The 23,792-nt window shown below is 38.9% G+C and overlaps 3 protein-coding genes and 1 long non-coding RNA gene across 4 annotated transcripts; 3 read left to right on the forward strand and 1 right to left on the reverse strand.

Annotated features, from left to right (window-relative positions):
- Nucleotides 1–510: 510 nt before the first annotated feature.
- LOC104453989 (protein TOM THREE HOMOLOG 1) lies at nucleotides 511–9,472 on the forward strand. Its single transcript, XM_010068666.3, has 11 exons — nucleotides 511–929; nucleotides 1,234–1,324; nucleotides 1,410–1,462; nucleotides 1,556–1,648; nucleotides 1,740–1,811; nucleotides 5,371–5,443; nucleotides 5,532–5,577; nucleotides 6,487–6,550; nucleotides 6,647–6,700; nucleotides 6,925–7,002; nucleotides 8,938–9,472. Exons 1-11 carry the CDS (start codon nucleotides 789–791, stop codon nucleotides 9,028–9,030), a joined length of 858 nt encoding a protein of 285 aa, XP_010066968.2. The 5' UTR covers nucleotides 511–788; the 3' UTR covers nucleotides 9,031–9,472.
- LOC104453988 lies at nucleotides 4,842–7,596 on the reverse strand. The gene is made up of 3 exons (XR_001979809.2): nucleotides 7,468–7,596; nucleotides 6,359–6,512; nucleotides 4,842–5,681 (listed from the first exon to the last, which is right to left on the reverse strand). It is a non-coding gene; the product is annotated as an uncharacterized LOC104453988 (long non-coding RNA).
- A 3,524-nt stretch (nucleotides 9,473–12,996) lies between the features above and the next one.
- On the forward strand, nucleotides 12,997–15,893 carry LOC104453990 (inositol oxygenase 1). Its single transcript, XM_010068667.3, has 11 exons — nucleotides 12,997–13,377; nucleotides 13,611–13,713; nucleotides 14,138–14,219; nucleotides 14,320–14,524; nucleotides 14,648–14,707; nucleotides 14,815–14,867; nucleotides 14,957–15,079; nucleotides 15,185–15,254; nucleotides 15,341–15,419; nucleotides 15,505–15,586; nucleotides 15,677–15,893. The coding sequence occupies exons 1-11, from the start codon at nucleotides 13,347–13,349 to the stop codon at nucleotides 15,701–15,703; spliced, it is 915 nt and encodes a 304-aa protein (XP_010066969.2). The 5' UTR covers nucleotides 12,997–13,346; the 3' UTR covers nucleotides 15,704–15,893.
- A 1,306-nt stretch (nucleotides 15,894–17,199) lies between these two features.
- LOC104453991 (NADPH-dependent aldo-keto reductase, chloroplastic) lies at nucleotides 17,200–23,008 on the forward strand. The gene is made up of 3 exons (XM_010068668.3): nucleotides 17,200–18,823; nucleotides 20,510–20,764; nucleotides 22,452–23,008. Exons 1-3 carry the CDS (start codon nucleotides 18,254–18,256, stop codon nucleotides 22,710–22,712), a joined length of 1,086 nt encoding a protein of 361 aa, XP_010066970.1. The 5' UTR covers nucleotides 17,200–18,253; the 3' UTR covers nucleotides 22,713–23,008.
- The last annotated feature ends 784 nt before the right edge of the window (nucleotides 23,009–23,792 follow it).

A 23,792-nucleotide genomic window follows, 5' to 3' on the forward strand; every position in this document is an offset into this window, starting at 1 on the left:
GAAAGGAGGATTAACCTCACCTCCCCCTTCCACGTTGCCGGGCTGAAACAACGCAAATAACGCAAATACAGTACATCCAGGGCTTTCTTGGAAATTTCGTCCGAAAACGGTCATGCCATGCGATATCCTCTTCGCATTTCTTTTCCGGAAAAAACAAGAACTTGGCTCGATCGGAGCGGGGCACGGAAAAGATAAGGTCCCGGAAATTCAAGAAAAAAACAAAAAGAAAGAAAAGAAAAGGAAGACGTGGGGGGGGGGAGGGGCTGGAGGCGAAGGAGCGCGTGCACAGGCCGCCACCTCGCACCCGCGCGTGAAAAGTCCAAGGAGTCCCTCTTTCGGCACACGACCGCCTGGCTGGCTATCGAAAAACATTCGAGGGAAAGACACCGAACGGTGCGACACGACAGGGCGGGACATTAGTAAAAATCGAAAAGATCACGATCGATTTCTCTCTCTCTCTTTTTCTCCCTTTTAGCCTCCTTTCAAAATTACTACTGCCCAGCGAAAACCGAACGCTGTTTTTTGAAGAAAATCGAGAGAGAGGAAGAACAGGGGAGGAGGAGTAGGGAAAAAGCGAAGAGGATCGGCACTGTGCTCGCCGGCCGCGCTCGTCCTCCGATTTCAGGGATTTACGGGGGAGCGATTCGAGGGTCGAAGGGGCTTTTACGCGGTCGCAATTCGTTGATATTTTATTGACCTCCCTCCTCGAATTGCTCAATTTGTAGAGAGAGAGAGATAGAGAGAGAGAGAGAGGGGACGAGGGTCGGGGGATTCGAGAAGCTTCGGGGATGGGGTCGTCGGCGGTCGCGGCCATCGAGATGACGGCGGCTTCGAATTGGTGGGACGACGTGAACGCGTCCGCGGTGTGGCAGGATCGCATCTTCCACGCCCTCGCCGCCCTCTACGGCGTCGTAGCCGCCGTCGCCGTGGTAATCCCCCTTGTTCTTTTGTTTGTTAATGGGATTTGTGGGTTGTTTGAGAAATTGATCGACGGTTAGGGTTTAGTCTCTCGTTTTGGTTTCGCTGTTATACGTTGCTGCTTTGTTCTGTTAGTTTGACTGAAATCAGCGAAAGAATTGACGATGCAGCTTGTTTAGTGTACTTGATTAGCCGTGAGGGAATTCCCGCCGCTTTCGGATTTTTTACTTCGCATTGTTAGTTCGATTCCTTGTTTTTCCTAGTCTCTGTGCAATTTTACAATGGTGGATGAGGGGAATTGTTTTTGTACTTTAGGTTCAACTCGTTCGAATACAATTGAGAGTTCCCGAGTTTGGTTGGACTACGCAGAAAGTCTTCCATTTCCTCAATTTCTTGGTCAATGGCGGTTTGTGCTTCGAACTTTAGCTTTCCCACATTCATCCTTTCGGTTATTGCCATCTGATCCTAGTGTTGTTTCTGAGCATGTGCAGTTAGATGTATAGTGTTCGTGTTCCGGCGGGACATTCAGAAGTTATCTCCTGAGGTTTCGAATTTCGATCCATCACATATGTTCTTGTAAGCTCTACTCTGGCTTATGATGCTTATGCTTTTGCTTTGGAATCTCTGCCTCTCTCAGATTGTCCAGCATATATTGCTTGACATGCCGAGCCTTGCATTCTTCACGACGTATGCACTTTTGGTTCTCTTCTGGGCGGAGATATATTATCAGGTGAGGTGCCATGTGCATGTGCAGCTTGCTTGTATGTTGAGTTTATAGTGGACATTGGGACTCATTATTATTTGGTGTGAATGTGGATCAGGCACGTGCTGTATCTACTGATGGACTCCGGCCTAGTTTTTTTACAATTAATGGCGTGGTCTATGCAGTTCAGGTGAAAACTCTAGTTTGTTGATCTTTCTTTAAATCGGAAGGCCAGATTTGGGACTCCATTTGTTTTCTTGTAGCAGCTGTTGATGGTTTGTTGATTATTATTTATGTTAGTGTTAGGTGCTCCTTTTTTCAGATTATCAGCTTGAATTTTTTAATCTTTTCTTGTTCCTCAACATGTATTCCTTTTTAAAAAGTCAAACTATTTGTAAAGTCAGCGTGATGAGCTGCGGCTACTATCTTGTATATGAGCTAGAATTAGCAAGTTTTGGTCTGATGACATCATGTGGTTGATTTATATATTTTTTGAATCTCTCTCTCTCTCTCTCTCTCTCTCTCTCAAAAGAGGCAATAAATTAATAAAAATGGAGTAATGTCATTTTGACTCATTCCGAAAACGGAAGAGTGCAAGGTTGCGAACATTTTAATAAAGCATTCGCTGCATTAGCTTAACTAAAAGTGAGACGTAATTTTTTGCTTTCCTGCCAAATTTTAATATCAGTCCAATTTTAAAAAAATAATGAAAATGTCAGATATGAATCTGCGCATCATTGTTTGTATTCCATGAAAGTTTCTAGTGTTTCAAATTAAAAAAAAGTGAAAATTTAATCTGCATGAGCCACAAGATTTGAATTGAGCGAAATCAAAATGTATATGTCAATCTAGAGAAACCCTAGATGATTTATTTTATTTTATTTTATTTTTTTCGGAGACTATATTTGGATTTGGTGAGCAAAGAAATGTCTGGTGAGAGATAGGGCGTAGCATGTATTAGATCAGTTGCTCTAGCTTGGTTAGCAATGTATTGATTTAACCATGCGGTTGTGCATACTTGTATCAAGCAACTGACTACCCAATCAACTAGCATATCCATAGCACATTTAAGACTTTTTATTGTACGTTTTTGTGCAAATTTTTTCTTGCTTAAGGTCGAACTTAGAGCTCCATCTAGTAACTTAAGGTGGCAAACTAGCTTCCTCAAGTTTGAGCATGAAACGAATCTTTCTTATTGTTTGAGGAAGAAGATCAAATTGAGTTTGAATAGGTGATTTTTGAAGCGAGCTAAGTTTGGTTAAAAATTAAAGTTTGGCCAAGTTAAAACAGGTTCTTGTCTTCTTGATCTAGCTTCATTGGAATCTCAACGTTGAACCTATATCGCTTGAGTTGATGCACAAATCATTTGAGACAATTGCTCTTCATCTAGTGGCTTTTTATTTTATTTTATTTATAAAATCATGCTTAGAAGGTTTTCAATGTTCTTAATAAGATCCTTCTCGAGGCTCTTTTGCCCAAACTTTGTTTTGAAAGGAAATAGATGGATCTCATTATAGTTTGAGATACTTGATTTGCTAAAGCCTTCAAGTTAATCCTCCCCTTGATGCTGTTTGATTGGTTCCTTGTATCGACCAACTTATCTAGAATTTTAAGTAGGAAAGGTCAAGCTATAAAACCAACTGTAAAAAGAGAGGCTTGATCCACCGAGTTGGCTTGGCCATGGATGCTTTAAGGGCATTGTGTTCTAATGAGAATCCTTCAAGTTAGAGTCACCACTCAATGTCTTCTTTGGAGTTTCCATCTGTCTTTTCTTAGCCGTACTCGGCCGTTATAATGTCACGTCGTTTTACATGAGCGTTCGTAGGATGTCGTTTCACTTGTTGAAGTAACTTTGAGTGATGAGACAGCACATCATAGGTAGGTAAACTTAGCCCCTGAAATATCCCACTAACCTCAAGATCTAGGTGAGATACGAGCCAAAGTCTACCTGTGAAACGTTTGCACTTGGTGCCATGGGGAATGGGACTTATGATGTGTTTGCAATCCACACATCAAAGTCGGTTCCTTAGTTGTGATGTTCACTTGTCTGTATAGTCTCCCATTACATCCTTCGTTTGGGATATTCAACCTTTTTTAATGTCCGGGTTTATCTTTTCTTTTTTTTTGGGTGCGTATTCTCGACTTGTTTCATGTACATCCTACCAAGTATCTGATTGCCTATTGTTTTTTCATGGTCTATATGTCCTAATTCTTGGTATCAAAATGCCCTTAACTGTTTTTCAATTAACATTGCCTTTTTGTTATTTCACTTGGACCTATTTAAATGAAAATATTATTTATTTTCAATGGCCTGGTAGATGGAGTGTGAAAGGGGAATGAAAATCAAGATATCTCGAGTCTGTGTGAAGAATCACCGATAGGCTATGTTCTTTAATTATAAAAGAGTACAAGCTATCTCTTTGGCTAGGAATAACAGTTTACTGCCCACAATAGGTTGGGTGATGTAAGGTTCATCTGCCTAGCCTTTTCATTGTTAGCGGTGAATGTTTTGTGCGATCCTCTTTAGAGGTCTTGTAAAGAAGTTTACATAGTGGATCCCTTAATAAAGGGCATCTCTTATACCTTCCAACTAGATATTGGTTCAATACCCTAGTTAGTGCATGTTTTTGTCCAGCTAGCACCTCTCCTGTTGAATGAGCTTTAGTTTGAAGGGGCCCTTTATGATTTGGTCTTTTCATTTATAATAATAAATGGTAGCATCAAATGATTTGAGAAAAGCATGAATGTTAGAGAAACGCCTTAAATGGAACTCTTATGTTGATTTTGTGTTGGGGTAAAGATATGAGGCTTAAAGTTGGATGTTGATGGAGGCCTATTGCCATAAGGATTCCTTTTCTTCTTTGTTTTCGTGAAGTCACTATTTTGTCATGCATCGCTTCTAGAAGGTATATGTAGGCAACTTTGGAAAATAGTCTAGGTGCATTTTACAGAACCTTCGCATGTGCCTTGCACAATTAGTAAATAGAGTTGGACAAATTCCTTTCTAATTGTCATCTTTCATGTAATCCCTAATTGATTCTGTAGAGCATGAGTCTTTTGCTTTAACCTATGTTTATCGCCTAGTTTGTTGGGTAATTCATCAGCTCGGTATTTGTTTATTTTCTTTGATAGCCGTTGACTACCTTTTGCTTCCCCCCGCCCCCTCGCTCCCCCAAAAAAAAAAAAAAAAAAAACCAAGAAATATCCAAGCTTAGGGCCGGACGTGAAGATAAATCTCACATAGGCAGATTGAGTAAGGAACGACAGTGCTCTAGTATGACACGGTAGATTGCGCTGTCAAATACCAACAAGCACATAAAATCGAGTGTAGCAGAGATGAGGATGTTTGTTTCGACAAATACGTACATGGAACAAAAAGGGTATTTAGAAACTAATCTATTTGAGGAAAAGAGGTTACAAATTTTATTAAGGACAAGATAAGGAAAACTTGTGTGAGGTGTTTTAGGACAAGTGGTTTGGGAAACACCGGTGGAGATGACGTAAGATTGAGTGCAATGGTGTAAAAGGATTTGTATAGTCAACCTAAGCTTAGTAGAATAAGTCGATGTAATGAAAAAACTTGGCTTGCCAAGTTACACATGTTATAGTTTTTTACCTGAGTGAGATATTGTATGTTATTCTACTTCTCTTGGTGTGAATGATTTTTGGACCTGTAAAAACTGATATTCTATAGAAAATGTTTCCACTTTTGTTCACTCATGCTTTTAAATCTGAAATTTGTTGTTCAGATAGCAATGTGGTTGATCCTGTGGTGGAAACCTATTCCAGTTGTAGTTATCCTTTCGAAGATGTTTTTTGCAGGTTGTTCTGCTTCTTAAAACTCAACGCAGTATTTTATTCTTATCGCAGTGATATTGATCAGTTATGCTTTTGACTCTTCGTTGTGTAGGTGTTTCTTTGTTCGCCGCTCTTGGTTTTCTACTATATGGTGGAAGGTAACCTAACTATGACCCTGCTTTCTTTTCTAGAGAAAAGGATTTCAATCTTGTAACTTACATGGAATGAAGTGAGGGCACTAGAACCAGCAGCATTGTGATTCCTGTAAAATGCAGCGAACTAATGCTCAAAAAGTTGGAAATGTATAATATGTAAGATAGAACAGGTTATGCTGAACAATTGAATTATTTTATTTAGCTAGAAAGCTTATTGAATTATCTTTCTGCTGTAAATGCAACTATGCACAAAACTTCTCATTATATCAGAAAAGGGGATTGCGATGATTAAATTATTGAGAGGCGTTTGGAAAAAGTGCAACCCTGTCATCCAGATCTATGTTGACAGGGATTTGAGAGGCAGAATCTGACTGTCAAGTGGCTGTTAGTCGAGTTAATTCTGTCACCATTCCCTTCATTTCCTTAACCTTTCCTATTGCTCTGCTGGAAGTTATGTTCTAGCCATTTGAGCTTTAGCATTCTTGCTTTAGCCATGAAGCAGCCATCCAACCGTGACTTCTAGGATTTCCGATTCCTAGTCTACTGGAGAGACTACTCGCTCAAATTTTTAGGAAGGCTATGCAATTGTTGCAAACACAGCCATTGAAATAGGTAGTCAGTGTTGGTTTAGTAGCTGAGTAAGCCTTCTTATGATACCCCTGAGGACATCCACCTGTTAATAAATTCAGCTATGGGACTTTTTGCATTTATTAAGCTGTGCTGATTTTTGAAATTATGAGTTAGTCTTTTTATGAAACCTTAGAGAATGTCCAAATATGAATACCTTCTGATGTGACATGGTTCGCTATCTCACTGTAATGGTATTGTCGTGTTTTGTTCTGTGAGTTGATCATTCCATGAATCTTGGTAGCTTTGCCAGTTATGTCAATGCTTCCATGTCATCTTTTGCAGACTGTTCTTGATGCTGCAGCGATTCCCTGTGGAGTCAAAAGGACGTCGTAAGAAACTGCAGGAGGTATTCTTGGGATAACTTAAGTGCATCTGCATATGTTCAGAGGCCAATTGCTTAGTCATTTTACATTCTTTTAACTGTTTATATTCTTTGTTGTAGGTTGGCTATGTGACCACCATATGTTTCCTGTGCTTTCTAGTCAGATGCATCATGGTGAGTTGTAGTATATTAAAAAGACCATTGACCTCTAGGAACTTGACTCATTAAGCTTTTTGAGCTTAGACAAAGAATAGTTGTGTATCAGATGTGCCTCATGCAGTTTCCTTGATAGTCAGGGAGTACATCTCTTGTTTTATTTTTCCTCTTGTCATTTAATCTATGATGACCTGCTGCAGAGAGACACTATGTCATGTTTACTTTATTACTCAACAATGCAGATGTGTTTTGATGCGTTTGATCAAGCAGCGGACCTGGATGTGTTAGATCACCCAATTCTGAATTTCATCTATTACCTTGTAAGTACACGGTTCTTGTTGCTTGCTTCTCTCACAAAGTGATTGCAATGATGTTTATGTTTTAGTATTTATTGTTTCTCCTGGAGTTGTTTGTCGTAGATTATTGGTTTTTATTTTTTTAAAGTTGGAATATCAAATAAAACTTTCCAATGTTTGAATGGAAACTATGCTTTGTATATACTTAACTTTGTGGATATATGATTTCTGACTTTTTCTAACAGCTACTTAAAATTGTGAGCTTTTTTTTTTCTCCCTCAGAAGAAAGAACCTCAGGTAGATCTTAAATTGTGTTGATTATGTAAAATAGATGAACAATGTCAAGGGAAAACTAAACAACTAGTCTGAAGAAACTTTAGGTCCAGCGATATGTTAATTTCATTGCCCTAGAAAAGTTGACGTATAATTTTTTTCAGACTGATATTATAAGAGTCTCTTTGAATCTTTCTCCAATTTTGAGTCATCTACCTTGGAGCTTTCAGCTTGTATTTCACACCTCAGTAATGCCTTGATGCAACCATTAGAGCACCTAGCTGATGATTGTTAAGATATCTTGAAGACAGGTGGTTGTGTTGATCCGTATCTTCAGATTAGTCGCTGCAAAAGCTGATAACTATATTTAAACATGTACAGCACAACACACTCACCGACTTGTTTTACATAAATAAGTAAAGCAATAGCTATTCAGATTGTTTTCTGATAAAATTAGTGTATTTGAAATTGGTTATTCTATTCGAATCTGGCTAGTGGCTGGAAATGTTTCCTAACTTTATGAGTTAGCTACCACTTCATATTAGTATAGTCGGTTTTTGGCAATCATTTTTCTGATAGTCCTTCGTGATCAAGAGATGTCGTGAAATTCCTTCCGATACTTTACGGTGATTCCCAGAAAAGTATGCCTTTATCTATCCATGAAACTCAGAAACTCGAGCAATTAAAAAATTATCGAAGTTTTTTTCTTTTTGCAATTTTGAAGTCCCTGAAGCTGGTCATGTGCAAGTAAACAATCCTGTACATTAATCCCCCAAAAAAGGACCTTAGACATACTCCTTACCAATAGTTAGTCTGAAAGAGAAGTAGAGTAAAATTTCTATTTGAAGCTTTGGTTAAGGAACATGAGATCAAGAAAGATTCAGAGTGATTAATAATGGGTTTATTTAGACTATTGGGAAGGTAGAGAATTCAAGTGCACCTTTGAAGCAATCTACTGAAGCAGCAATTGACCAAACTTATATTCCACTATAATAGCAAATTAAGCCATATTCCACCAAGTGAGGTGGGCTTCATGAATCTCATCATCACGTGTGATTCTGTCATTTTTTTTTTTTTTTTTTTTAAATCCAAGTGTTTAATTTTCTTATTGTTGCCTCCCTCATCCTTTTTAGGTTTTTCCCTACCTCTTTTAACCTCTTCCCTTCCAAATATATGATACCTCAAAGCTTTGTTTTAATCAAGATGAACATGCACTCTTTCCAAATCTACATTTTGGAAAAGCTAATACTATTGAAGCTTGATGTGGGAATTCAATCTGTCATTGAATTAGTTGTTCAGCATCTTGATTTCCTATCGAGTGTAGACCACAATTTCAGTGCATCCAATAATTGGAACACCTGGTCTTTCTGTATTAGATCATCTTACTGCCATTGTATCTGTCCTCCATCATGGACTCAGGATATAAGTTCTGAAGAATTTAGCTTTCCCTGGGGAGTGTGGCATTGTGAATAATGAGCACACTTTAGAGATTTGTTGTAACTATTGAATAATATGCTTGTGGGCTATATATGTATAGTCTGGATTGGAAGCTATGATGGCAATTTTGTTATGATGCATCTTGCTTATATGCAGTGCTTTCAATCTATGAATACTTGTATCTCGCCTGTGTCCTGGATGTTTTGTTCCCTTCTTATTGAACTTGAATCAATCCTTTTGCCTATGCAGTTGGTGGAGATTCTGCCTTCTTCTTTGGTTCTATTCATACTAAGAAAGCTGCCACCAAAACGTGGGATCACGCAATACCACCCTATTCGCTGATGGATGCGGCGACGGATGATGCTTTGGCCTTAAAAGCTTAGCCTATCTTATAAGAGGAGATGGAAGGTGAAATCTTTTTGTGCTCTGGAGTGAATAAAAATCCTAGCTGGTTATGGAGTTGTTCAGTCTCTAAGCGGATTCAAGGTCTGTGAAGAAAAAGCACGATTACAGTTTGTGCTGCTTTTGGTGTCATGGATCATATGATCGATTCTCTCGTTCAGTGATGTGAGAAGTGTCTGTAATAATTTGTAGAAGCTAAGAGTAATATTTGAAATAGGGAACAACGACAAGAAAGACAGCAGTAAAGGTTTTCCTTGTATCTTTAGGATTATGTTTTGAGTGCAATTTATCTTGGAGTTCAATTTGTACTGTGTTGTCCTGAAGGACTACAAGCACCAGATTCTTTTCCCAAATGTAATTTAAAGATGTTGGCGGACTTTCACATGGGGCCTTCGGTCGATACATCTGTTGGGGTTTCTTGACGAGAATCTGCGAATTAGTTTCGCTGGAGGCTGTTTTGATGCTTCGGCGTTTACAGATCCCACGTAAATAAAGACTTAAACGTGAATTTGGCCACACAAAGCATATTGACAAATGTGTTCACTCATGGAAACTGAGTCTAAATAGTTCAAGTCCAGGAAACTTGCCTGCGGTGGCGGCTGCAATTTGCTGCCGATGCACGGAGCTAGACCCGAGCTTCTTTGTATCTTTGGCCATTGTTTTGGCGATGTTTCTCTCTCAATTCTGAAGCTGCGAGAGGAGAAGGAGGAGGAGGAGGAGGAGATGATGAACGGGAAGTTCTGAGATGCAAGAATGGGAAAGGGTATGTGATCTTGCATTGTGCGAGTGTTTTTGACTGTTTGATGGCCATCTTCACCTGCCTGTCGTGGAGAGGGGAAAGCCATGCAAAGGCCTTTGAATGGTAGGTTTTACTTCTTCCATTCCCATCTGTAGAAAGTTGGATCTTCGCCATTAAAGCTAATCTATCAAAAGATTTAATAAAATCGACGGCGTTGGTGAAGGGCTGTGAGCATCAAATTCACTTTCGAAAAGTTAGTAAATCACATGAAAACTCGGAGATTTATAATTAAATCCGTGATTTGAGTCCGACCAAAATAAAATTTGCCAATCTCAAATTTCTCAGAAAAGCTTTATGTGCTCTAGAGTCGAACCCAACTCGGGGAAACCGAGGATCTGATGTTGATGAATATTTTTCCGATATCAAACGTTTTCTTTTTTCCTCCAAAGTTACACACACATTTGACTTTTGGCGTTGAGATCCTGCATTCCGACCACAAAATACTTTATGGGTGCGCTCGTGGCCTGGACGGACTTGAGGGAAAAAAGCCTTTTGGGCCAGGCCCATCCAATATGGCTTGTGTCTTCTAAGTGAGCCTACCATTACCCAATTGATTGTTAGCAGGAATTGAAATTGACACGTGAGGACATGGGACCTGAAAGTTAAAGCATTTCCAAAACTTTTTTTTTCCCACCGAAATCTTCAAGAAAATAACATATATTCTCTTTTTTCTTTTCCTAGCCTTGTGGCCTTATTATGTCCGAGTTAGTGAATTAGGCATGTATAGAGTAGGCATCCGTGTGGACAACGTCAAGAAAGTAGTCAAATAGAATCCTGGGGAATTTGACAATTTGATGTGCGAAAGAGGAAACTATCAACCCCAATTTCCAAAATAAAAATGCCTTCTCCGTTTTGGTATTTTCTTGGTGCTTTTTTCGCATGAAATGGACATTTGGATATGTTAGCATGTATAGGTAGGATGGAATGTGCCTACTTCTATTCATTCCTTTTCTATTATTAGTTACAATGTAAATATGCCTCATGTTGACTTATGTTTATGCCCACTTTACATTTAATCACTAGTGTTGAAACCCCCGCTCAACCTATACAAATTTTTATTGCAAAGCCCATAAGTCAAATTGAAGATTTATTTCGATTCAATTCAGTCTGAAGTCCTCGATCAAAAAATGAAAAAATTTCCTCAAGGAGCAGACTAAATATTTTGATGTGCTCATGGCAATTATCCTAGGATTTTCCTTTGTTTGGCATTTCTTTCTAACACTTCAAGAATAAAACTTAAACTGTATAGCTCCACATAGGGGTGAGCATGGTCCGAGTTGGTCCGGGCCACCCCCTAACCCTAGAACCAACCCGTATAGTGTCGGTCCTCAATTTTTAGGATTGAGGACCGACCCTATTGAGCCTAGGACCAAGGACCAAACCGACCCAATGGGTTCAATCCGATTCGGTTGTGGTCAACCCGAGACCGATTGATAATTTTTTCGTCTTATTTTTATACTCCCTAAAAAAAACCTACAAATTTAAATTACACATCCATCGATAATGCGGTATTGTGCAACTAAACTATAAATACCAATACATATTTAGCAATTTTAAGATGACACAATAATAGAAATTTCGTACCTGCTAACCGCTCATCGAAATATGGGACAAGATGGAAAGTTCTTGTAATCATCTACCTTTAATATTCATAACACCATATGCAAAAGCATTTTTTTGCATTCGCTCATGTAGAGTTCACTCAACCAAAAAATGAGCTTTACATCACTTGACTAGTAAATCACCGTAACAACTATAGTATTACTCAACTCTTCAAAAATTTCTACCATTTGACACAACTTGAAAAGCAAAGTGCAGTTGAAATTCATTAGTAAAATACAATTAAATCATAAAAAGTTCAAAATACTTAATATAAACCATGAATATAAAACTTCACATCTTGTTAATTCACTTGAACTTCTAAACACTTGAAAACAAAACAAACGACACATAATTAATACTCAACAAAATTTTTAAATTGAAATTACTTTAAATTGGTAGAATATCTCAAATAATTAATATTGTGCTTTACTTATGTTTGAATATATAAAAGAATATAATATAATATAATAATAGAGGATTGGTCTAACCCAAAACTTTTACTTTGAAAACAAAACAAACGACACATAATTAATATATTGAAATTACTATTATAAATAATATAATATAATATAATATAATCTAATATAAATAATATAATATAATATAATATGATTGTCCAACCCAAAACTTCTAGGGACCGATGACCAACTCGTATAGTGTTGATCCCTTAATTCAAGATCAATGATTGACCTAACCCTGGGAACCTACTGAACCTGAGAAAGGCCGTTCAGGGTTGATCTAGGGTCGACCCTAGACTACTGCTCACCCCTAGCTCCACATGGGAGAGTGCACCTTCTAAGGTTATTTAAGGAAGTGTACCAGTCAAAGTGCCCTACAGTTGGCATGTACGTCACCTCATTGCTTTAAATAAAAAGGATCAGGACAAATCTCATATAATATGTTAGCCTAAATCAAACTCTAGATAAGCTCGATTATGCAATTCCACACATGATTAGATTAAATTAAAGATGAGATCATAAGGATAATTCCCAAAACCAGAAAGAGAAATAACAATCATCACTTCCTGAGTAAAAATATATTTTGAGGCAGTGCTCTAAACTTGATTACATCACGTTATTGTAAAAAAAGAAGATAATTTGGACAAATCCCAATATTTATTAGCCCTTAGTCTCTATCAAAATTTGGATAAGCTCAATTTTAAGATCGAGATCAGAAGGCCAATCACAAAGCCAGGATCGGAAACAACATTCACCAACACGTCACTTCCCAAGTAAAATCGAAACTCTCGAACGACCACCTCCAAAATAGAACTCCCACAAAACGACAAACTGACCGACAGAGCGCGTGGGGCCCACGGGTCAGTATCCGCATGAGTCGATTCCACGTCACGTGTGGGCCCCGCGCCCTCCGAAACTTCCAACCCCGACCGTGAAATTATCTATCTGACAATCTGACTCAGCGCTGAGAAATCAAAAGGACCCAAGGACCGAAGAGGACAAGAAAGTTTGGTTTTGGAAGACAGCTAATCAATCATTGCCCTCTCTCTCTCTCTCTCTCCCCACAAAGAAAGTTGGTAATTCTTGGTTCAGTTTCCTCACCGAGAAAATGGGATTGCAACTTGGGACGTTGCAAAACGAGGAATGTCAACAAGTTCCGTTTTTTGAGTGGGTTTTCAGAGAAGGACTCGGAGAGTGAGAGAAGATACTTTTTTTCATGCCAAGGACTCCGACACTGAGAATTCTCAGGCGAGGACTCTCCGGCCACCTATAAATTGAACCCTCCTCGCCTCCTCCAAAATGCAAGCAACTCAAGCTGAAATCCGTCTCTTCTCTCGTGTTCTTGTTCTTGTTCTTGTTCTTGATCTTTGTTTCGTTTGGTTCGAGTTCGATCGAGGATGACGGTCATCGTTGAGCAGCCCGAGCTTGGTAAGCCTTTCTTTCGTTTTCCCTCTTGGTTTTTCGTTGTTGGGTCTTCTCCCTTTGGTGTCATGTTCTCGAGTGATCGCGTGGGTGAAAGGTTTGCATCTTGGTTTTACTGTTGATGGTTTTGTTGTTTTGGAGAAGGTAATTAGGCATATGGGCAAGAGAATGGTGTTGATGTGCTCATTGAGTTAATTCGTAGTATTGACTTTTTTGCTTCTCTCTCTCCTCTCCTGCAGAAGTGGAGGTTGTGGAGAAGAAGGATGATGTGGAAGAGAATGAACTGTTGTTGGATGGCGGGTTTGTGGTGCCGGAGACTAATTCATTCGGCCAAACTTTCAGGTATTTCTTCTTCTTCTTTGCCTTTATTGAAGTTCATTTTAAACGTAAACACATAGAATGTCTCCCACGCTGGTTGTCTCTTGGCAGAGAAAAAGTTTGGTATTGGTCACGGGATTTAGATATAATGCTGGAACTGTGGAAAGGGGAGTAATATAAAGAGCACCTCTGGGTTTTATACATTTTGCATTCATTGAACATTTCCTGGGGAAATCAGAGGAGCGAATGTGGTAGGCTCATGATTTTGATGGAGATGGGGGGATAGTTTGGCTTAATGGACCGAATAGGATGGCCTATGAGTGTTGAATCGACCCATAATGACGTTATTCAAGGACTGATTCCATCTGTTGAAACTTGTTTTTTGCACGCATCCCCTTTAAGTGAGCGGTGAATGAGCGTTCTAATCGATCTTTGAAATGTGACACAGGGACTACAATGCAGAAAGTGAGCGGCAGTCGAGCGTGGAGCAGTTCTACCGGACCAATCACATCAACCAAACCTATGACTTCGTAAGCAAGCGGCGAAAACTATTTCCAGAAGGAAATTTTGTCTCTGTCATCCGACTTCACAAATTAAGTCTAATGTGGCCTCATGGTCGTTTCCTTGCAGGTCAAGAAAATGAGACAAGAGTATGGCGTGCTGAACAGGGTGGAGATGAGCATATGGGAATGTTGTGAACTTCTCAATGAGTTTGTCGATGAGAGTGACCCGGACTTGGACGAACCTCAAATTGAGCATCTGCTGCAGACAGCTGAAGCCATCAGGAAGGATTATCCTAATGAGGATTGGCTTCACCTGACTGGCCTCATTCATGGTATGTTATCGAGTATAGGGACTCCAGAATCTGGTTGATTCTAACTTTGGATATGCTGATGTTTTTGGTTCGCAAATATAATATATCTATTAAAACCTGAGATAAATGCAATTCTTGTTTCAGATCTTGGCAAGGTTCTTCTTCATCCTAGCTTCGGAGCTCTTCCTCAATGGGCTGTCGTAGGTAATTATTATAGTGAACATTCGTAAAAGGAATTTACTCATACTGATTGTTGGAGTTTTGGACATGCCCTTGATTTTGGATTATTAACTCATTGACATATCATTTAGGCGATACATTCCCTGTTGGGTGTGCTTTCGATGAATCAGTCGTCCATCACAAGGTGTGTAGATACTAATGTGACATGAGGCAATACTAGTCCAATCCAAGTATCTTCAAAGATAGTAATCCGAAATAAGCTTTTGCTTGCAGTATTTCAAGGAGAACCCTGACTACGACAATCCTGCCTATAACACCAAATTCGGCGTATATTCAGAAGGCTGTGGACTCAACAATGTGTTGATGTCTTGGGGGCACGATGATTATATGTACTTGGTAGTATATCTGAGACTTTGCATAAAGAAGCTTATCGAATTACAGTATATTTGTCTCAGCGTAACTTTCTAGGGTTCTGACCTTATGTATTATCTCGGTGTATAGGTGGCTAAGGAGAACAAGAGTACACTGCCTTCAGCAGGCCTTTTCATCATCAGATACCACTCGTTCTATGGTGAGACACAGCAGTCTCGAAATTTCGGAATAATGACCACTGGACTCGATTTCTGACACTATTCAATTCTGTCGATGTTTTCTCAGCTTTACACAGAGCTGGAGCATATGAGCACCTGATGAACGAAGAAGATGTTGAGAATCTGAAGTGGCTCAAGATATTCAAGTAAGGAACCATATACGATACCACAAAAATAACTAATTTCGTCCTCCTACAATATGGGTTTGTTGATTTAATCATTGCCTTGCAGCAAATACGACCTCTACAGCAAGAGCAAGGTTCGGATTGATGTCGAGGAGGTCAAGCCATACTACCTGTCCTTGATCAAGAAGGCTAGTATCCCTTGATTCATTCCTTCTTCAAGAACTAAAGTGTCCATGTTTTTTTATTTGATCTTAACATGGGAGTTTTGATTTGCACAGTATTTCCCTGAGAAGCTCAAGTGGTGAAGCCTTGATGGGGGAGCACCAGCGTGGAAAAGGGTCTTGGAAGAGAAATTGGGGCTTCTAGTGTAGATTTAGCTTTTCGTTCAGGTGTTCAAATGATGTTCCCATCATCTTTGCTTGTTAAGTTTTATTTCATGGGCTGTGTTCTGAACTTAGTGTTCGTGGCAATAAAATGCAATATCGCTTCCCTTTTTGTGCTGGTCTGATTACAACTCAACATCGTGCTTCTCTTTATAATTGATGGATAAGTAACTGGAAACAAAACTCGAATGAATAATTTCCTATATATATATATATATGGTAACTGGCCTACTGGTAGCCCACGAGACCCATGATTCACATATCATTAGTTGCTTAATTGAAAAGCTACTTTTTCTCAAAACCCATTATTTTCGTGTAAATAAATTAGATAATGCTTCCATCCTGAAAAATTTCTCCTGCTGACATTGCTGACAAAATCAATTAATAGTAAAATTGAGAGTCCATATTTTATCAAGTTCAGATATAATTATATTTAATACATGATGAAGCAAATAAAATTGATTTTCAACAAAATAATTTCATAGGAATACAATACAATTGAACTTAGAAATGAAGATATCTGCAATTAGGAGCAGTACTGTTGCACCCTGTGGGATTTAAGTGGATGCTCATATAGCTCCGGACACATCATTTATATCAAAAAAGGAAAAAAGATATCTCCCAACTCTATACCCGCTTGCTTGCTGTACGCAAAATTAGTTTGACCTGTTGCAATGGAATCACAAATATTCAATATCCATTCATTTAGCGACAAGCAGCATTACCCTATTTTCCACCTATAATATGATCACTAGTTTGATCAATTTTATAGAATTATGATGCATAATTAAAACTACCACCTGGATGGATCTTAATGTATACTATTATATTAAGTAAAGAACCATTTTTAGCCTCAAAATATCCTTAATTGTTTTACAAACTTTCTGTGCATAAAAAGATATGAAATATTTCTCCTTTCTAGATATATTTTAATGCAATTTTTTTGAGTTGTGTTTTATATTTTCTTTTAGTATTATGTAACAATTAGATATAATGATAAAATGATTTTGTTAATCTTTTCAAGGGATAAGTATATTGAAAGTCTTGATATAATTATTAAATATAAATTTATGTAAATTATATTAAAAATAAGTAAACTTAGAAAAACACAAAAAAAAAAAAAAAAAAAGAAGAAAAAAGAGAGGAAAACTCAGCCAAGGCTACAAGCCCTTGGCGTCGCCACTGCCAGGAAGGGCCGGTGATGGTGGGGGAGTGGTCACCGGGGCGTCGGGCCCCGAACAGGTTAGCTGGATTTAGCCGGATCCGGAATTATTTTAAATTTTTGGTGAAAGTAGGAAGGGCTTAATTACATAAATGAAAAAAAAAAGTGTCAATACACAGGACGAAAGCAGAGCTGGTCTTATTAATATATAGTCTCTGTCCCTATCCTTCGCCCGTTATTTCTCCTCCCGTTTTTGGCCGTTCCCATCATCATCTTTTTTCAACTGCGTGTCTTCTTCGTCGTCCATCTCCGGAGGAGGCAGCCCGGTCCACCGTTCCAATCCCCATCCTCAGATAGAGATAGAGAGGGAGAGAGAGAGAGAGACAGAGACAGAGAGACAGAGAGACAGAGCGACCGTCAATGAACGTTGTTGCGAGTTGGGTAGGTGGTGGGTGTGGATTTTTCGCAGTCTTTTTCCCCTCGTTAGGTGCGCCTGAGACTTGACCAGAGAATTGATTTTTTTAACTTTCGGGTTCTGTCGTCCGCCTCGTTCCGTGGCCTCCCCATGATTTTTGATCCCGCTCGAAACGTGAAAACGTATTAAAAAAGACACCTTTGTCCTCTTCTTCTTCGTCTTCGATCCTCTGTTCACATAGATAGATAGAAAGAAAGAAAGGAAACGGTGGGGGGCTTTGGTTTTTTACTGCTAGGCAGTCTCCGTTTTTATGGTCTCGGGTCGATTCCTGCTCCGCCCCCCTCTTCGTTCTTGTTGACCCGGGGTCCTGTCACGTCGCATTTTCCCGTTTACGTACGCATATAAAATTATAAAACCGGGAAGCGACTTGGCAAGTTCTTGTTTTTTTGGTAGTTTCAAGGGAGACCCGATTCGTCTTACTCTTCCGTGCTCGATATGAAATCTGCATCGAGGGCGTTCTTGCTGTCAAAGGAGGCTCCCGCTCGTCCGTTCTTGTTTCGGTCAAATAGTCAAACGGGTGGTGGGTTCGTTCGCATTCGTGGGTGAAAATTCATTTCACTGCGGATTCTTCCCTGTCCCTGACCAGCAGTCCATCTTCGTCTCCTCTTGAATTGGGTCTTTTGTCTCTTCTTTCCGGTTGCGAGTTACCGACGGAAAGATCTCGCCTTCTGTCTAATCGCCCTTTGGGTTTCATACGTGATCTTGCTTTGCCCGTATTGATTTTGTCGGTCTATGCGATATATCTGGTTCTGGGGGGATATTCAGAGTTCCGGAATCTGTCTTTTTATTTTATTTTATTCTCTTTTCTTGTTTGCCCATCTGAAAGCTTTGAGGTATGAAAGGGAGAAGCGATTTGATGGGGTGTTCGTTTGTGTTGAACACTGGAGCGAGAATTCCGGCTATTGGGTTGGGTACATGGCAGAGCGGCGGTGACCTTTGCGTCGAAGCTGTAAAGATGGCATTGTCGGTGGGGTACCGACACATCGATTGCGCTCATCTTTATGGTAATGAGATCGAAGTTGGAGATGCATTGGCTGAAGCTTTTAAAGGCTCTTCACTGAAGAGAGAGGATCTTTTCTTGACATCCAAGCTGTACTGTAGCATGAATTCCACCAATAAGATTGAGAATTATGTTAGAGTATCTCTCAAGAATTTAGGAGTTTCGTACTTAGATCTATACCTTATGCACTGGCCAGATAACTCAGCATTCGGTGATGCAACTGATCCGCCTCTGAAGTTGGGAAGTGAGCATAAGCAGTTTCTCAGTAGGTTGAAGAAATCGTGGAAAGCCATGGAAGGTCTGGTTGAGTTAGGTCTTGTTAGGGCCATCGGTGTCAGCAACTTCAACGTTCAACAGATCAAAGAACTGCTTAAGTTTGCCAAAATTGTTCCTGCAGTCAATCAGGTTGGCCTCCTTGATCTCATATTCTTGAAGACTTATTGTGCATTATTTTGTGGTGATCTTGCTTCGCAAAATAATTCCTTGTGGTGTGATGCGGTCCGCCAAGATTTCATGGTATCAATAAATTCATCTGATGACACGCAAAAACAGAACTATAAGGCATAGAAGGTCCATGATCATTATCAAGGTGTCACAGACATTATACTACCAATTGGAATGGTTTATGGATAGTGTGGGCTTAAAAGCCAGTGAAGCTAAATAGACATACGACATTATTTGGCAGTTGGTAGGATGGAAGAATTAGTCAAATGCATTTCTATTCTTCACGTCATGCTATAAGTTGTCCATTTGCATGATATATATACTGTTTCAAGCTCTTATCACTCTAAGTACTCATTTAGTCTTCCACAAAATTTTGAATATTGAGTAAATTAATTCATCATTGTTTTGTACAAAAACTGCACTTGAGTAGGGGGTACATATTCTGCACCAAGTTGAATGACGTAGAGCTGTAGATATATTTAGCATATGAGAACATGCCTGGTTTCAAGTTTGGTGAATATTCTTTATTTCTAGTGGTGCTCTGTATGAGTTAAAATGAGACTGCAGACATCAATTTGGCAACTCTCTGTTTGGTAGCCCGTTTGATGGTATGCATCCTGGCAATCCTTGTCCTACAGAAGCCTCAGAATGTTGTCAAGATCGCTGCAATCTCTGATCTCTGCTTCTTACTGATTGCTGGCCTCATATCTGGAGTTTCTTTTGGATTCAATGTCCTCAATACTCTTCTTCAATTGTTTATTCCCTCTAGCACATTTAATTGCCAAGTTTATGTCTGAATATCATTTCCACGGGGCACTAAATTGTTCTTATTTTTGAGTTTAATAAGTGGGGCTGGACAGAGGGCGCAGCTGTCTGTATCCTCAAGCCTCCCAAATTCCACTGAGGCCATGATGCAATTCTAGGTTCCTAGGAGAACCACCAAACTAGGGGGGGCCCTTGGCATGGAGTTAGAACTGTATATCTTTTAAAGAGATGATTTAGCAGGCATTTATGGCTGTGAACAAAAACAGTGCGGTTGACTGGCATCATTCTCTCAATATTTTTCTAAGGATCTCCTGTGGCTTTATTTGGGGCAAAAACCTGTTTGACCTGTTGTGGTTTCAAATCGTGGTCTCAAAATGGATTTTAAGTGACAAAATTGTTTATTCCCTTGATGAGTTAGAATGGTTTTTCAATTCCATACACCATTCTGCTGCAGGCTTTACTGACTTTAATGCATCAATGAGTTCACAAAAGCTAAAAGTTTAAATTGATGTTTCCCAGGAGAATAATTCCAGTATTGAATTTGATGAATTAATTCTTAATCTAACGAAATTAAGTTCTCCCTTTCTGCTTTTCAAAACTGAAAATTGATTCCAGAAACCATTGCCGACAAATCTGAAGTTTTATGAATAATATCTTGGGAACAATTGAAAAAGCAGAAATAAGGGTTGAACAAAATTCTGTATCTAAGATGTGGTTGTCTATCCACCTATGCCTTGTTTTTCGTTTTTACTCATGTCTAACACATAAATATCATATGTATTTTCTGTTTTCATTTGAAACATTGAATGTTATTTGGCTATGCATCAGTCATAGTAGCCCTGGTAACGAAGTTTGTTCTGATGGAAGATTGCATTTTGTTAGGTGGAGCTGCATCCATTCTGGAGGCAAGATGAACTTGTAAAATTTTGTCAGTTAAAAGGCATCCATGTATCTGCTCACACACCTCTTGGTGTACCCAGTTCAAGTCCTGCACCATCAGATAGCGGATCGGGCGGGGAAGATGAACCTGGAACTCCCCGCATATGTTTTAGGAGATCAAGGTCGGTGCATGGGCCTATGCTCAAGCTGTCCGTTGTAGCAGAAATAGCAAATAGACACAAAAAGACTCCTGAGCAGGTTTTTCTTGTGTACTCTTCCTTTGTTCTTTACTTTTATTCCATGATTAGACCATGCAAATCATCCTGTTAGCTTGGCTGTGCTATAGGTAAACCATTTGCTCAATGCATAATCTGAGTCTACTTCCCTTTTCACAGGGGGCAGCTTTCTGTAACCTTCAACTTACTTTAGATACTTGTCAACTATTTCTTACTTTAACCTCATCATTTTGGTCAAACCTTTTTACCCAGATCTAACCTGAAAATATTTTGGCTCCTGTCTCCTCCTTAGTTGTTTGTTTAACTAAAAATTTTAATCCTGTGGACATTAAGTCGGGCATTATATCATATGAAGTTTGAGATTCTAACAATTCATTAAGTGCGGAAAGTTAAATGTTTTCTGAGAGACAGGATGGACTGAAGTATGGATAATTATCATGGTTTTGTGATGAAGCACTTTGTAAGAAAAAAAAAGCCCGAGCACCCCTTGGGGCTCTTGACTTAAAAATGGATGGCAGACCATGTTAAATATGGAATCTAGATGTGTGATTAATGTTATGTTTCTGCAATTTCGTTGGCATTCTCTTGCTAATTGATTGAAAATAAGCCTCATTTTTGGTGTTGTGAAAGGAATCTACTTTGACCATCAAGGAAATGTTTTGCTCGCTTTATTCCTTTCTTCTATGAAAGTCCTGAGTGCAGTTCTGAAGTGGATGATTAATTGGAAGCTAAGGTCATTGCTGTATCAGTTCAATCCACACTTAGACATGATTTGACATTGTGATCTTTGATTAAGCAGCATCAATAAGAGAGAAGAATATTGTGTGCTGCCTCCCCAGAGATGTTTTCCATTACCTTTTACTAGAGGAACATCCTACAACCTTATATATGTAACCCATGGCTTGTGGTTTAGAAGCCAATTCAAAACATATTTGTTATGGGGAATTGTTATGAAGTTGGTTGAATACTATTATTGTTGCCAAGAAATATCCATTGATTGAGTACTTCCTATGTTATGATTCCTCATTGAGACGTTTTAGTGCATTGCTTCTCTGAAAGGGTCTTAAAAGACTTAATGCTAGAGTTGGGCAATTTCTTTCATCAATACTGTGGTCACTGACTTGCTTAAATTTTCTTGTGGACATTTTGCGGAACTGGCCAATTGCAATATATGGTCACCCTTACTTTCATGAGAAGTCCCTCTCTAAAATAAGAGTGACATGACCTGGCTAAGTTATTCTTGTGTGGAAAATGTTCACGTGGTCTTGGCCTGAGTTAGATGCTAAACTTGTGATATCAGTTCTATTATTAATCCTCAAGGAGTTCCCAAAGTTTCCTGTCTTACGTTTGTAGCTTCTTGTTGCCTTTCAATAATATGGAATTGATAGCACAAAATGACTTAGTTAATAGTTCATTTGCGATGCTCAGATATATGAAGTAGCTAGCTAGTCACAATCCCTGTTGTTGCAGAAGATGTGGAAGTTTTGTCGAAGTAGTGGACACAGTATGCTTATGAACGCTTGCTTCAAATTCTCCGCAGATACTTGTTTAAATTTTTCTCTACTTGTCCGTATCATTCTAAATAGATACTAGAGTGATTGTGATCCATGTTGACTGCATCCCAACAAATGAAGTGAAAAGTTTTAATCCATTTACTTTCGTCTGAATCGCTATCTAATCTCGATTCTTTGGTCCAATTACTGATTCAGGTTATTTTGCGATGGGGACTGCAAAGAGGAACTAGTGTCCTGCCCTGTAGCTTGAATGCCGACCGGATAAGGAAGAACATCGACATTTTCAATTGGTCACTTTCCGAAAGCGAGTGGAATCGCCTGAACCAAATCCAACCGCAGGTGTGCTTATTTGGGAACGGACTTACGAACAACCTCTTAGACAGCAGCTTTCTTCCTGGGAGTGTTCCTCTTCAGTCAGTGCGGGAGATGGAAGATGATGTGGAATCGAATGTTTGATGTAATCAGTGGTTATGATCGTTTGATTTGTTTTTTTTTTTTTTTTTTGGTAAGGTTCCGTTTGATTTGTTTATGTCATGTAAAAACAAAAGAATGTTGTTTTCTTATTCTGTCAAATTAGATGCCAGAGGGTAAATGTTAGAGACTGAGATTTTTCCAAAAATGGTGTAATACAGGAAGAATTTTCATCTACTCATGAAGCATCTGGCAGACATGATGGAAACATGTAATGGTAGGACAGTCTTTGAACTCTTATTTTTGAACCTTCTGAATTCTCTGCAATTTATAGTCGGGAATTGCTTTGTGTGGAGCAGGTACTAGAATCTGCAGTAAGGATTTGTAACATGGCTGAAAAACAGAATTTTTCATCCAGCTACATGTATTCTCGGCAAAATCTTGGCAAATCCAAGGTTGCATTTGGTGCGACGGATGATATTGATGAGTGAGTTATGACAAAATCAAACTGGAAAAATGGTGAAAACGCAAGCAGAAATCCAGGCATGCAACATTCAGAAAGCTAATCATCAAATGACTTTACAAGCTAAAAAGTTTCAGGAACGTATCTTTGCAAGTAGTAGATTGATAAACACATAGAAAGGAGGATGACAGTGCTATGATAGTTGACTTGGGAAGATTTTGAATACTGATATTAACAAGCAGATCATACAAACAAAATTTTAATCTTTTTTATGGCATAGGATGATCTGACAACATTTATAAGAGCAATCTCACACCTAAGGTTTTGCAATGAAATTTGGAGATAGAATATCATATAAAAGCTAGTGTTCATTGCCTTACTTGGTCCTCAGCAGCACTGCTTGGTTTCCAGGTCATTCTATGATCCTATGTTGTTTTGGGAGAATAAACTCCGTTGTCTTGAGTATAAAAACTTTTTTTTTTTTTTTGGTAAAGGAGTATAAAAACTTTCTTTTCTGGCTAAACTAACAAATTAATTTATGCATATGTGTATATTATGTATTACTAGTAAATGTGCAGATGCATAACATGTATGTGAAAAATCGGCATTTGAAAAGTTTTGTGAAATTGATTTGTTTCAAACTATTTGAATTATCAATTAAT

Source organism: Eucalyptus grandis, chromosome 7, assembly GCF_016545825.1.
Source record: "Eucalyptus grandis isolate ANBG69807.140 chromosome 7, ASM1654582v1, whole genome shotgun sequence".
Taxonomy (NCBI): Eukaryota; Viridiplantae; Streptophyta; class Magnoliopsida; order Myrtales; family Myrtaceae; genus Eucalyptus; species Eucalyptus grandis.